Source organism: Odocoileus virginianus, chromosome 6 (genome assembly GCF_023699985.2).
Source record: "Odocoileus virginianus isolate 20LAN1187 ecotype Illinois chromosome 6, Ovbor_1.2, whole genome shotgun sequence".
Taxonomy (NCBI): domain Eukaryota; kingdom Metazoa; phylum Chordata; class Mammalia; order Artiodactyla; family Cervidae; genus Odocoileus; species Odocoileus virginianus.
In genome coordinates, this window is record NC_069679.1 from 48,611,238 (window position 1) to 48,624,186 (window position 12,949).

The window sequence follows — 12,949 nt, forward strand, 5'->3', positions numbered from 1 at the left end:
GAAATAAAATCAAAGTACGTTTTCATAACACTTTTTCACTTTAAAAATGTTGGCTTATAACTGGCATATACTCTTCACATGTCCTCTTCAGAGTGAGTTTGCTTTGGTCATGTTGTGAGAAGTCAGAAAGTAAATAATTTCTGCCTTGACAGACGTCTGTGACTTTTTCATCCAGAGTTGAAGAACCTTGATAGTACAAACCCGTTTATTTTGTTAGGGGTTTGTCACTGAGTTGTTTTTTCAGTTCTGTTTTGTTATGACTTAGACAAAACTATTCCCCCATAAATGCAGCTACACCTGGCCTATTTTTGAGTTGAAAATTTAAACACTTGAGAGAATGAAATGAGAAGTTTGCTTCTAAATTAACCTCCAAGCTTTTATAATGGGATATTTCTAATACTTAAAAACCAAAGGTAAGAAAAATTTACAGTTTTGGAATCCCAGTCGTACATTTAGAGGTAGAAAATTGTAAGGCTAATATGTCAAAATAAATTGCTATAATTTTAGTTCTTTGTAGATATTTAAATCCTTAAGAATTTCATAAAAACCTTTATTTTAAAATTAATTTTGAAATTTCAAATAAACAATTTCCCAATGTAGAAAGCTACTAGAATTCTAAAACTGAATCATGATCAGTCATTTCCGATTTATCTCTGTCCTAGACCAGCTCTTCACCTCTGAATGTTTTCTGTTTTTACCGTGGTTTCTATTCTATCCAGCCCTCTTGCTTAACCCCTGCTTTTCTTCTCTTTCTCTTTTCTTATACACCACCATCTTTTTCTTTTTTAAATTTTTAAAAAAAATATATTTATTTTTAATTGAACGATGGTTGCTTTACAGTATTGGTTTGATTTCTGCCATACATCAACATGAATTAGCCATAGGTACACATATGTCCCCTCCCTCTTGAACCTTCCTGTCATCCTGTTTATCTTTTCAAGTTTGTTTTTCCTTTAGTTCCTTTTCTCGTTCCTTGCCTCTCATTTTTTCCTATTGTTTTCAATTTTCTCCTGCTCCTTCACTTTTGTCTTTCCCCATTTCTTTGCCTGCCCTCTGCTCTTAACTGATAACTGAAGAATTAGTGTGTGCATATAAGTATTTCTAATTATCTTACTTATTGGAGAACATTTTATATTTTCTATGAGCAATTATCAAAGCAAGAAAATGGAATTTTATATGTTTCCATAAAAGATATAAATTTTATATAGGAATATATAAAAACTTTATACATTTCTATTAAAAAATAAAGTGGTTGTTAATTTATATGCTGTATCCTGCCCTTGCTTATGTTCTGATGGCCAAGAGAGTGCAAAGCAGGAACAAGGGAGCAGAGGGTGGTTTTGATTCAGGGCATATGTCAGAGAGGTGGAGCAAGACTTCATGTCTCACTTTTTTTCTAAGGCTCTGCTGCCTCATTAGTAATAGAGGGGTGATACAGTGTTGAAGGCGTTCAACCAATCTTCCCCCCTCAAATATTCTTTATCATGGTTTTTCAAAATAGGCTGATCTCCTTCTCCTATCAAGTAGTGAGCCACATGGTCTCTGTTATATTGAAACTGCTGAGCTTGATGGGTAAGTTATTACAATTCAAATAATTGTTTAGATTTGTTTTCAGTTTATTTAAGAGCAATAGCTTTAGAAACAAGACATAACTTAAGTCCTAAACCTTAATCTTAGATGCAGTGTGTGTGTGTGTGTGTATGTGTGTGTGTGTATATGTATGCATACCATGGAATATTAATCATTAAAAAGAATGAAATAATGCCATTTGCAGCAACACGGATGGACCTCGAGATTACCATACTGAGTGAAGTAACTCAGAGAAAGACAAATGTCATATATCGCTTAAATGTGGAATCTAAATAAATTGATAGAAAGGAACTTAGTTCAAACAGATATAGGCACACTTATGATTACCAAAGGGGTAAATTAGGGATTTGAGATTAACAGATACATACATTGCTATATATAAAACAGATAAACAGCAAGAATCTACTGTATAATACAGGGAGCTATATTAAATATAATAACCTGTAGTGGAAAAGAATATGAAAAAGAATATATGTGTATATTGAATGACTGCTGTACACCTGAAACATTGTAAATCAACTATACCTCAATAAAAAAAAACCTGAAAAAAAACCCCTTCATTTTATATTCTTGGAAGAAATAAGACTGTTAAATTGCAAAGTCCATTAAATTTTTTTTTATGTGGACCATTTTCAAAGTTTTTATCGAATTTACTACAGTACTGCTTCTGTTTTATGTGTTGGTGGGTTTTGGCTGTGAGGCACATGGGATCTTAGACCCTGACTAGGGCTTGAATCTGCACCCCCTGCATTGGAAGGTGAAGTCTTAGCCACTGGACCGTCAAGGAAGTCCCACTTAGTCCATTTGCTAGTTACTTTGCAGATCTTGTGAAAACTCTGTCTTTTCTCTTGAATTTATTTCAGAAACAATGAGCTAACTATATATGTGAGTAATATATAGTTTACATAGGGATTCTTCACTGAGATTCCCTGAAAGGGTTTCTTTGTTTATTTGTTTTTAATTTCAAGTGCTTTTCTAAGGAAACGAGAGGCGTGGCAATCAAGATCTCTTGAATAAAGAAGAACTGGTGTCACTTTATAAGGCAACTTTTGGAACTGAGTCAAGTGAGGATGTTAGAGAGAGAAGAGAGAAATGAAATAGAATGCAGTTTTGACATAGATGCTAATTTGGAATTTAGTTGTAGGCCATATAGTAATTTCATTTCAATGGATTCAGTTAGTCTGTCTGACATAAAAACATTTATTGAACACTTATATTTTAAAGCATGTGCTTGAGATGATTCTATCATTTAATCCTGACATAGGTACTATAAGCCCTGTTGTATAGGCAAGGAAATGAAAGCTTGGGGAGACTAAAGAATTTGCACCAAACTTCTAATGAATGAAACCAGGACTCAAACCTGGCAGCTTGACAGAAGAGCCCGTGGTTTTAACCACTTCCTTCTAAATCATTGCTGTACTGAGATATCCAAAGAGAGATCAGCCTATGTGATCCTACCCTTGGTTAGGCAGAAGCTAAAATAGTGCTAAGAGGAAAATTTATAGCTATACATGTATATACTTAAAAAGAGAAAAAAAGCCTCAAACCAATTATCAGATCTTCCATTCATAACCTAGAAAATAGCAAAATAAACCAAAGCAAGTAGAAGGAAGGAGCAAAGAGTAAAAAAATCAATGAATTTGAAAATAGAAAAAGAATATAGAAAAAGAAACAAAGAGCTAGTTCTTTGAAAACATCAGTAAAACAGAAAAACTTTAAGAAGACTGGGGAAGAAAAAAAAAGGTACAAGTTAACAATATCATGAATGAACCAGGGAGTATTATAATAGATTCTGAATTCATCAAAAAGATATGGAGATACTATGTGTAACTCTATACACATTAACAACCTAGAGTAAATGGACTACTTCATCGAAAAACAGTCAGAACTCATCCAGTATGAAATAATTTGTGTAGTCCTGTAATTGTTAAGGAAACAATTCAAATATAAAACATGAAACTATAAAACCTTTAGAAAAAACATAGTAGAAAGTCTTGAAGATTTAAGGCTAGTCAAGGAGTTCTTAGATTTGACCCCAAAAGCATAATGCATAAAGGGAAAATTTGACAAACTGGACTTGGTCATGTTAAATTTTTTTTTTTTCTGTGCAAAAGACTCTGTTAAGAGTATGAAAATAAAAGTCAGAGACTAGGAGAAAATACCTGCAACCTACATATCTGACAAAGGGCTTGTATCTTGAATATATGAAAAATATTCAAAACTCTACAGTAAAAAAAATCCAATTAGAAAGCTGGCAAATGATATTAAGGGACAGGTCACCAAAGATAACTTACAGATGGCAAATAAGTACATGAAAAGATGCTCAACAACATTAGCCATTGGGATATTAAAGTTAAAACAACAATGATGTATCACTTCCCACTTATCCTATCAGAATAACCAAAATAAAAATTAGTGAGGGCTCCAAATGCTGGCAAGAATGTTGAGAAACCGAATCATTCACACATTGCTGGTGAGAATATAAAATGCTACAATCACTCGGGAAAACAGTGTGGCAGTTTCTTAAAAAGCTAAACATGTAGCTCCTGTATAATCCAGCAGTTTCATTACCTGGCATTTATCCCAGAGAAATGACTTATGCTTACACAAAAATTTGTATGCAAACGTTTAGGGCACTTTATTTGTAATATCTCCAACTAGAAACAACCTATATGTCTGTCACCAGGCGAATGGTTGAACAAACTGTGGTATATCCATATTGTGGAATATTACTGAGCAACAAAGAGGAATAAACTATTGATATATGCAACAACCTGAATGAATCTTCACAGAATCATATTGAGTGAAAAAAGTAAATATCAGAAGGTCACATACTGTATTATTTCATTTATATAACATTTCTATAAAATTAGAGAAATAGGTAACAGATTAGGGATTGCCATGAGTTTAAGATGGGTTGGAGGAGGCAGAGAAGGTTGGTATGTCCATAAACGGAGCCCAGAGGAATCCTCGTGTTGATTGAGGTGTTCCGTATCTTGACTGTTAATGTCAGTATCCTGGTTGTGATATTATGATACAGTTTTGTGAGATGGTACCATAGGAGAAGTTGACTAAAAGGTGAAAAGGATCTTTCTGTATTGTTTCTTATGTTGAAAATCATTTTGAAATTTATCAAGATATTGACCAAAGTGACTGTACCATTTTAGATGTCACTATTAGTATATGAGATTTTCAGTGACTCTCTATCCTGGTATGATCAATCTTTAATTTCAGATAGTTCAGATAGTAGGCATGTAGTAGTAGTAGTATTTATATAGTAGGCATGTAGTAGTATCTCATTATGGTTTTAATTTGCATTTCCCTAGTGAGAAATGATAGTGAAACTTTTTTTTAATTTATCACTGTATTTCTTCTTTAGTGAAGTGTCTGTTCAGATCCTTTATGCATGTGTTATTTTATATTGTCATTTGTAGTTCTTTTACAGATTAAAAAATATTATTTGAGAAAAAAATCAGGAGAAAAATTTATCAGTGAGGACTGTGTGTGATTATTCTTCCTCTTTAGTTTCCATGTCTGAATATGGAAGTGAGATATTAGAATCGTGAGGAAATAAATTAACATGATGATGAACTTTGATGAGTGACAGCGTATATGGAATAGGGCTGAGGAATGAGAGCTGTCTGGTCCAGTTGGTGTGATTGTTTAAATTATTTGAAAAGTCGTTTAAAGGGCAAACGTTTGTCTTTTAATCTCAACACCACTGTCTCATTCTTTTCCATCAAGCCCAACTCAGTTTCTGCCTCAATTATGAAGTTATTTTTGACTGTCTATACTCATCTCTGCCTCCTAGAATTTGTAGATTTAGATCAATAAGATCTAAATGACTTGAACAAAGTTATTTCAATTATACATTCAGCTTAATGTTTTCTGCAGAAAGCTGTTTGGCTAATGGGCATTCCTTGGATTCAGTTCTTATTGCCATAGCATCATTGTGAAACTTAATCATGGAGAAGTTTAGATTAAATGAAGTCTCAGGTATCTGCTCAGTTCTCTAAATTCAGTGTTTCATGGTTTGGCATGCACTTCCAAAAGGTGATATTTGCTTTTTTACCTACCACTTGTTTTCCTCAAGAGGACAGTAACCTTCAGGGCTGCACTGAGTTTCATGGGTGACTGTGGTATGTATTCAATCGTTATTTGTTGACCCACTACTACTGAACCCACTACTAAACATTTCTGTAAAGACTAAACTTGGACAGATTCTCTTAAGCTATGGTAGAAGAGAATTTGGTTGAACTCAGTGAGGAAACTGACATGACAAACTCCTTAAACAGGAGACTTCAGTGATGGCCATAGAATCTTCACTGCTGGTCATTTCGTGAATACCAGACAGCCATCTGTCCAATGTATACATGGTCTTGCTTGGAAGATGACCAGCTCCTTGTGATCTATTTAGTTCCTGTCTAGTTTTATGGTTCTAGATGTATGGGATCCTTGGCTTGATTCTTCAAGAAAAAGAAAGCTGTATTCCTTTTCCCATTTGTATTTCAGCTACTGTGAAATTAGCTATGACCATCTCTTACAAGTAAAACTTCTGCATAGATACCAGATTCTGGAGTGATACTGACCTCCTTTAATTGGCAACTGTGTTCCTATTCCTAATGTGTTTTGTAACCCATGCGTGATGTCTAAGAACGTTCTAATGCAACCATATTTATTATTAATACGTCCTCTGTTTTTCCAAATAGCCAAACAGATCACTGTTGTTACAGAGATGTGCTATGGATGGAATGCTAACTCTTAGGAGTCTGCAAAGACTTGTCCACTTTCTTGAGATAGTGTGGGAGGTGTGAATGACATTCAGAGGGAGTTCCTTGAATCTCTTGTGTTGGATTTTGCATGTGCTAAAATTGTGGAAATGCCCCTGATTGCTTTGTATAAGATACTGTTGGGCTATTTCATTTAAAAGTTCATGTCATGTCAATTAATTTCACAGGGAAACAAACCTGAAGGTGCGCCACGCGCTCTCAGTTACCTCAGAACTTGGAGCAGATATTAGCAGACTCGCGAAGTTTGATGGTAAGTGTTTAAAACTGAAAAAGAAAGACCTCACAACCAAAAAGCTTTTGTAACAAAGCCATGTAACAAAATAATTATATGAAATTCAATTTATGTTTCTTTTTATTTAGTGGAAGGACATAAAATTCCCCAAGCATCAAAGCTTGTGATCTCTTCTCACGCTCAAGGGTAAAAGTGTTTAACAAGGGGAGAATGGCTGTATCACTTCATTGTTCCTTTCATTCTTGTTTTTTCTTCTCTGGACCTCGTTCCCTCTGGTCCCATAATGCCCTTCATTTGCCTGACCTGGGTCTCCCTGGAGCCTCATACAGACTTGCTGAGGATGAGTAACAGGCCACACTCCTATTTCTAGCTCTAACTAGCCATGCATTCTCTGGCTCCATAACGAAGACCAAACCCTAGATTACAGATTTGATGAAGACAGTAACTGTGCCTCATATATTTCTGTGTCTTTCAGAATGCCTGGTATAATATCTCAAAGATAATAGGTGTTCAAGAAGAATATTATAATTTATTAATCAGTTGTCAACTGTTGCCCTTTATTTTAGACCAGGGTTTTGTTATCACCATCTTCACATCATTCAACCCAGTCCCATGCTCCTCAGCATGGTCTCCCCTGCCTATTCTACTCCATCTGTGTCTTGTTCTTTTCTATTAAAGCTGTCACAGAGTAGCAAAATTCTTCTAGTCAAAGGAAAAATAATTAATGGTAGGACTTTGGGCATCCTGATAGGTGGTTGGAGAATCTGTGGGGTCTTCCTGACACCCCCTCAATGGTCTCTTGCTTTATACACATTTGTATCTGGACTTGGATATCAGTATTTCCATACAGATTTGTTTTATTTATTAACCCATATTTATGAGTTTGAGGCTATCTTTCTAAATGTTTTCTTTGGAGTTTACTAAAGGAAAATGTGGACAAGCATGATCCCGTGAGTTAGAGCACAGGCAGCTTTACATTTTAAAGTTTCTCAGGGCACAACTTAGGGCTCCTGTTGCTTGTGCTTTGCATTTGCTTGTAGACTCCATCTGGATACTGTTAATATTTTAATCTTTCTTAAATGAGTGCCATTGTAACAAGTGTTTACAGAAAAAAAATATTCCTCCAGTTTGAGATTTAAGTCAGGGGAATAGCCAGGAAACTGAATGGCCCAAGAAATATTTTGATTAGATTAAAATAAATTACACATTTTCTACTAAGTAATTTTTTCAATGAAATTTTACTGTTATGTGAATCCAAAAAAGTAAATTGTGTTCATGAATCAAAATACTTGCTTAAAACACGTCATGGAATATTCATAGAGTCCTAAAAGGGCAACCTAAATGTAATTTACTCATTTCTTTCCTGGCAGAAGTGTACCTTTACGCCTCTGTTAATCTATGAGGAGGTAAAAATTCATGACTTCTTGCTTACTTTACTGTTAAAAAGCAGAAAATTATGTTATAATTGCCAGCTCATTTTCTTTCACAGATACTGGCACAGATAGCCCACGCTGTGATTTAGTTACAAACAACCCTGAAATCATAGTGGCATTAACAGTAGAAGTTTATTTCTTCCTCATGTCATATCTGATGCAGGTTGGATGGCCTTCTTCATCTTGTAGCTTTGATGCCTAGACTAATGGCCCTTAAGGTGAGCACATCAGAGTAAGGATGAGATGAAAGAGACAGGCTAACTTTTAACTGCTCTTCCTCTCACGTTTCATTGGCCAGCGTGGCCAGCATGAGTCACATGGGCCTGACCTAACTGCAAGGGAGGAAATGAGTATGGAGTTGAGCTGAGTGCTATTTCTACCACACCGCGTGACCAGGGGTCAATTCCAGGATCGTGTATAAAGGGACATGCTGGATTAGGTAGATTTCTTACTTGTAACTGCAGGAATGGGGCCAAGAATCTGCCTTCTCAACGTGATTCCTCATACCCCTCTCAATCCTCCCTGGCCTGCTTTACTTTTTCGTTTTCTCATAGCACTTATCACCATCTGGCATACTGTACAAAGTGCTTATTTTCTGCTTGTTATTTATTGTCTGTCTCTACCTGCTACAGTGTGAGCCGAACAGGGATCTCTGTTTTGGTCACTGATAAATGCCAAGTCCCTGGAACAAAGCGTGGCACAGAGTGATTGCTCAATAAGTCCTTGATGAATGCATGAATAAATGGTGGCAGGTGCCAGAGAGTGGGGGACAGGATCAGCCTCAGGCCCCAAAAGACATGGGAGAGCAAAGGAGGGGCGTAAGGTAAGGGGCTGGGGGTGGAGTATGAAGTGATGGGTGAAGAACAGGCTTCCTGATGGGAACTTGTAAGACAAAGCAAGAGTGCGGGGTCCCCTTCTCTTGGAGGGCAGTGGCTGGGAAAGGGGCCATCTGCTGTGGTGGTTTTATAATGACTTTCCTCAGAATCTTTCCTCCAAGCAGAGTTGAACACAGAAGTCTGAAATTTAAACCAATACAAGTGGTGATGCTTGGGCTAAAGCAGAAAATACTTCTTCACCTAAAATAATTCTTTTATCACAGATGGGATAACAGGTCCAGAGAGGTTAAAGGACTTCTGTGTGTGTGTGTGTGTGTGTGTATACACAGATAAAGTCTTTATTAATACTTAATAAAATTTACTTTAAAAGTGTATTCATAATTATTACTTAATAGTTGTGGCCTGCATTTGCTTCACATAGCATAGGTAAGTCACAAAACCTCTAATATATAATAGTTTTCGTCAATAAAGGCAACACAGACCTCTATTGTCTTTCATTTATACATAAACTGTGATCACTTTTCAGAGAACATGTAATGCCAGATTTATGAGGCAGGTACACTTCTGGGCTAAATATCAGATCTCTGCTAAATTTACTTTTTCTTCTTAAATCTTGGGTTTAATTTCAATCTACCATAACATTCAAGGCAACAGGATGTTCTATGGGTTTAGCCATATTAAAATATGACTTCCTATTTCCAAGAAAACATCTTAAAAATGAATAGAGGGATTAAGGGGAAATAAATTCGATAGAATATAAAAATTAGTCTCCCCTCTTTGCAGCCAAATTTAAAGACCAAGGGAGTTATGCAACATGTGGAAAAGTCTTTGAAAGAGTTGGAACAGTTAACAAACCCCAAATCTTTCCCGCAATTGCTTTTGCTTTCTTATAGCCTTCAACTTTTCCTTCATTTCCTAGTTTTTAAGCCTTAGTTTTAATTTCTTTCTTTCCCTACCTCTCTGACATACACGTTCACACACCAATACTTCTGCTATATACACACTTTTCTCTCATGATCCTAGCCATCGTTTTGCTTTGCATTATTTCTAACTATTCTCTTTGCATCTTTCTCTTTCACTCTTTGTTTTTAATAGTTTATTTATTTCCTCTATCTGAATTCTCTTTTTTCTATTATTTTAAAATCTTTTCTATTTTCATCACTCTCTCTGTATTATTAGTTTATTAATTTTATGGTGGCATGGTGGTAAAGAATCCGCCTCCCAGTGCAAAAGACACAGCAAATGTAGATTCAGTCCCTGGGTCAGGAAGATCACCTGGAGGAGGAAATGGCTATCCACTCTAGTATTCTTGCCTGGAAAAGTCCACGGACAGGGGAGCCTGGCGGGCTACAGTCCATGGAGTCGCAAAGAGTTGGATACAACTGAGCATGCATGACATATCACGTCAAGTTTATCATTAAGCACTTCTAAGGACAAGTTGCAATACAAAGTATGTAGAATTACAACATATCTTCACATATACTATCAAGATTCTTTTGATACTTCTCCTCCATTCTTTTTCTATCCCCTCTTTTAGGTCTCCTCTGTTAACTGTTGTTATAATGGGATTCAATAGCTTTCAAGTTTTCCTCTCGGGGCTAAAAAAGATTTCTTTCAATCGTGGGAATTAAAACCAGATATTGCATCCTTTAGGTTTCCCAGATGGTTAAGTGGTAAAGAATCCACCTGCTGATGCAGGAGATGCAGGAGACATGAGTTGGATCCCTGGGTCAGAAAGATCCCCTGGAGGGGGAAACGGCAACCATTCCAGTATTCTTGCCTGGGAAATCCCATTCTTGCCTGGTGGGTTACAGTCCATAGGGTCACAAAAGAGTCAGATAGGACTGAACTACTGAGCACACAACACACACTGTATCCTTTAGCTTAAATTAAAAGTATGATGTCAGCATTGTGTACATCTGGAAGTGCCCTGCCTTTCTATGGCAAGGTCTGATAGATCAGACAGATGTGTGAGGCATGCCCTTTCTGCCTTTGCTCTGTGTATCTTTTAGCTTGTGACGTCTGGGCAAATCTGAGTAAGGTCTTGGTTTTGCTTCTAGTTACCATGTATTTTTTCTCCTGAGATTTGTGTCATACTACTATCTTTAGCACCGAACTACAGTTTCAGTCCTGTATCAAAAGGACACGTCATATCTTCTAAGTAGCTGATTACCTGAGTTTCCCAATCCTAACCCAAGAAGCCCCCATTGGGAACTCCAAACTGGGGACAAGAGCAAGCATCAAAACTGAGGTGGGTAGGCCTTAGGATGTCTCTTTTAAGTCTCCCTGCCTCCCCACTTTTGCTCTTAAATCCAAGGACAGTAACTTGTTGGTGGCCTCTTAAAGCATGGCATGAGCTTTCTTTCTTTTTTTTTTCTTTTATCCATTAACTTGGTCACCTGTTCATTTACTTACCAAATGTATATTTAACACAAAACCTAGGGATTTGCTAAGCCCGGAGATACAGTGGTTAACAAATCAGACCCAGGCCTTGCTTTCATAGCACTTATAGCCCTGGGGAGAAGACAGATTTGAACAAGAACTCATCCTCAAAGAAACCTTTAATTAGATAAAAGTCCTAAAGTTCCCAGGCCTTCCCATGATGTTGACACATGAACAAGTAGTCACTATGTACCAGGCATCGTGCTAAGTAATTGCACATTTTATTTTATTAAATCTTTACAGCCCCAGGAGGAAGAGGTTACTATTACTTCCAATTTATGGGCAAGGAAACCGAGACCCAGATAAATTGAATAAGTTCCCCAAGGTCACATGGTTACTAAGTGGAAGAAGTAGAATATGAAGCTAGGACAACTGGCAAAGCCTTACATGAGAGGCTCTAAATTGCAAACAAAAAAGCAGCATTGGAGAGTCAGGGGAATCAGCATGACTGCTTAGCTCCTGATCAGGGTAAGATTTTAATTTTAAGAATGCTTTAAACCTGAAAGTGCAAAATTAAATTCCGGAGATCAAGTCCATCCAGGACCCAGAGGACATCACCATGTTTTTTAAAAAGTAGCAAAGTTCTCAGTGATCTTGATCGTCAGGATCCCTGACAAGAGTTTATAGAAGAGTTGGCCAAACATAGAAACCAGTACACACACGACGGAGTTGGGTTTTGGTAGGTAAATCCATTTATTTGAAAAGTTCTCATATAAATATTTTTATACATTTCAAACATCAGAAAAATTGATATGTAGTCTGTTGAATTGTATAAAAATGATATATAACTTGGCCTAATATTATAAAAAGTATAAAAATAGAGTGGATCTTGATTTTTCATTTTGAAGTCTTTCAGGAATTGACAAGTTTTTATAAATAACTGGAAATAGTTTCAGTTATACATTTGTAAACTGGTCAGTCTTATGCCTTGGGGAAAGCCCCGGATGTAAATTGTCTAAATGTGTTTAAGAATCTTTTGCATATTGTTACTGGACTAAGATCTGTTTTTTTGCAGCAATGACAAGTTTACATATTTTGTATGACTGTTAATACTGAGTTGTGAAGCAGGGAAAGGTTGACTCTTTATTTAAGGAATCTTTGTGTATTTTTGTGGTCCTTTCTAAAGAAGAGCATGTGTGTAATTAAAACACAGAAAAACAAGCATCTCTTTTTGGTTAAAAAAATCCAAACACACAGAAAGTCTTTGTTAGAATCTTGTGACTTTTTAAACTTACCAGATGAGTTTTTCATTCACCTGGATAGAAGCACAACTCAGTAGCAGAGCTGACGTGACTGTGTGAGACGCAGAAGCCTTGGGAAGAAAAGAACTTTTTTCTTTACTGCTGGCGTTGATGTGGCCATTATGGTGATGATGATGGGTAGCTGAGGCTTATGGTTGAAGAGTAATGAGGTTTTAGAAAATGAGAAGGTGACCTTTTTCTTTTGAAGAAAAAAATATTTATCACAATCATCAGGGCAACAGTAGAGGGCAGTCTTCTAAACTCTAATAAGCGCTTGGCTAGAGCACTCTTGAACAGCAACGATGTCTTAATTCAATAGCTAATTGTCTTTGAGAAGAGTTGCCGTGCAGATAATCAAGAAGCATTGCTAACAATGATCATATCC

The 12,949-nt window shown here is 36.4% G+C and overlaps 1 protein-coding gene across 6 annotated transcripts in view; it reads left to right on the forward strand.

The window, feature by feature from the left end:
- Positions 1-12,949, forward strand: part of ATP8B4 (ATPase phospholipid transporting 8B4 (putative)) — a 299,006-nt gene that overhangs the window by 172,642 nt on the left and 113,415 nt on the right. For all 6 annotated transcript variants that reach the window (XM_070469294.1, XM_070469295.1, XM_070469293.1 and 3 more), the window contains exons 8-9: positions 1,502-1,572; positions 6,548-6,630. In XM_070469294.1, the coding sequence (XP_070325395.1) occupies positions 1,502-1,572; positions 6,548-6,630 (154 nt within the window). The remainder of the gene's footprint in view (positions 1-1,501; positions 1,573-6,547; positions 6,631-12,949) is intronic.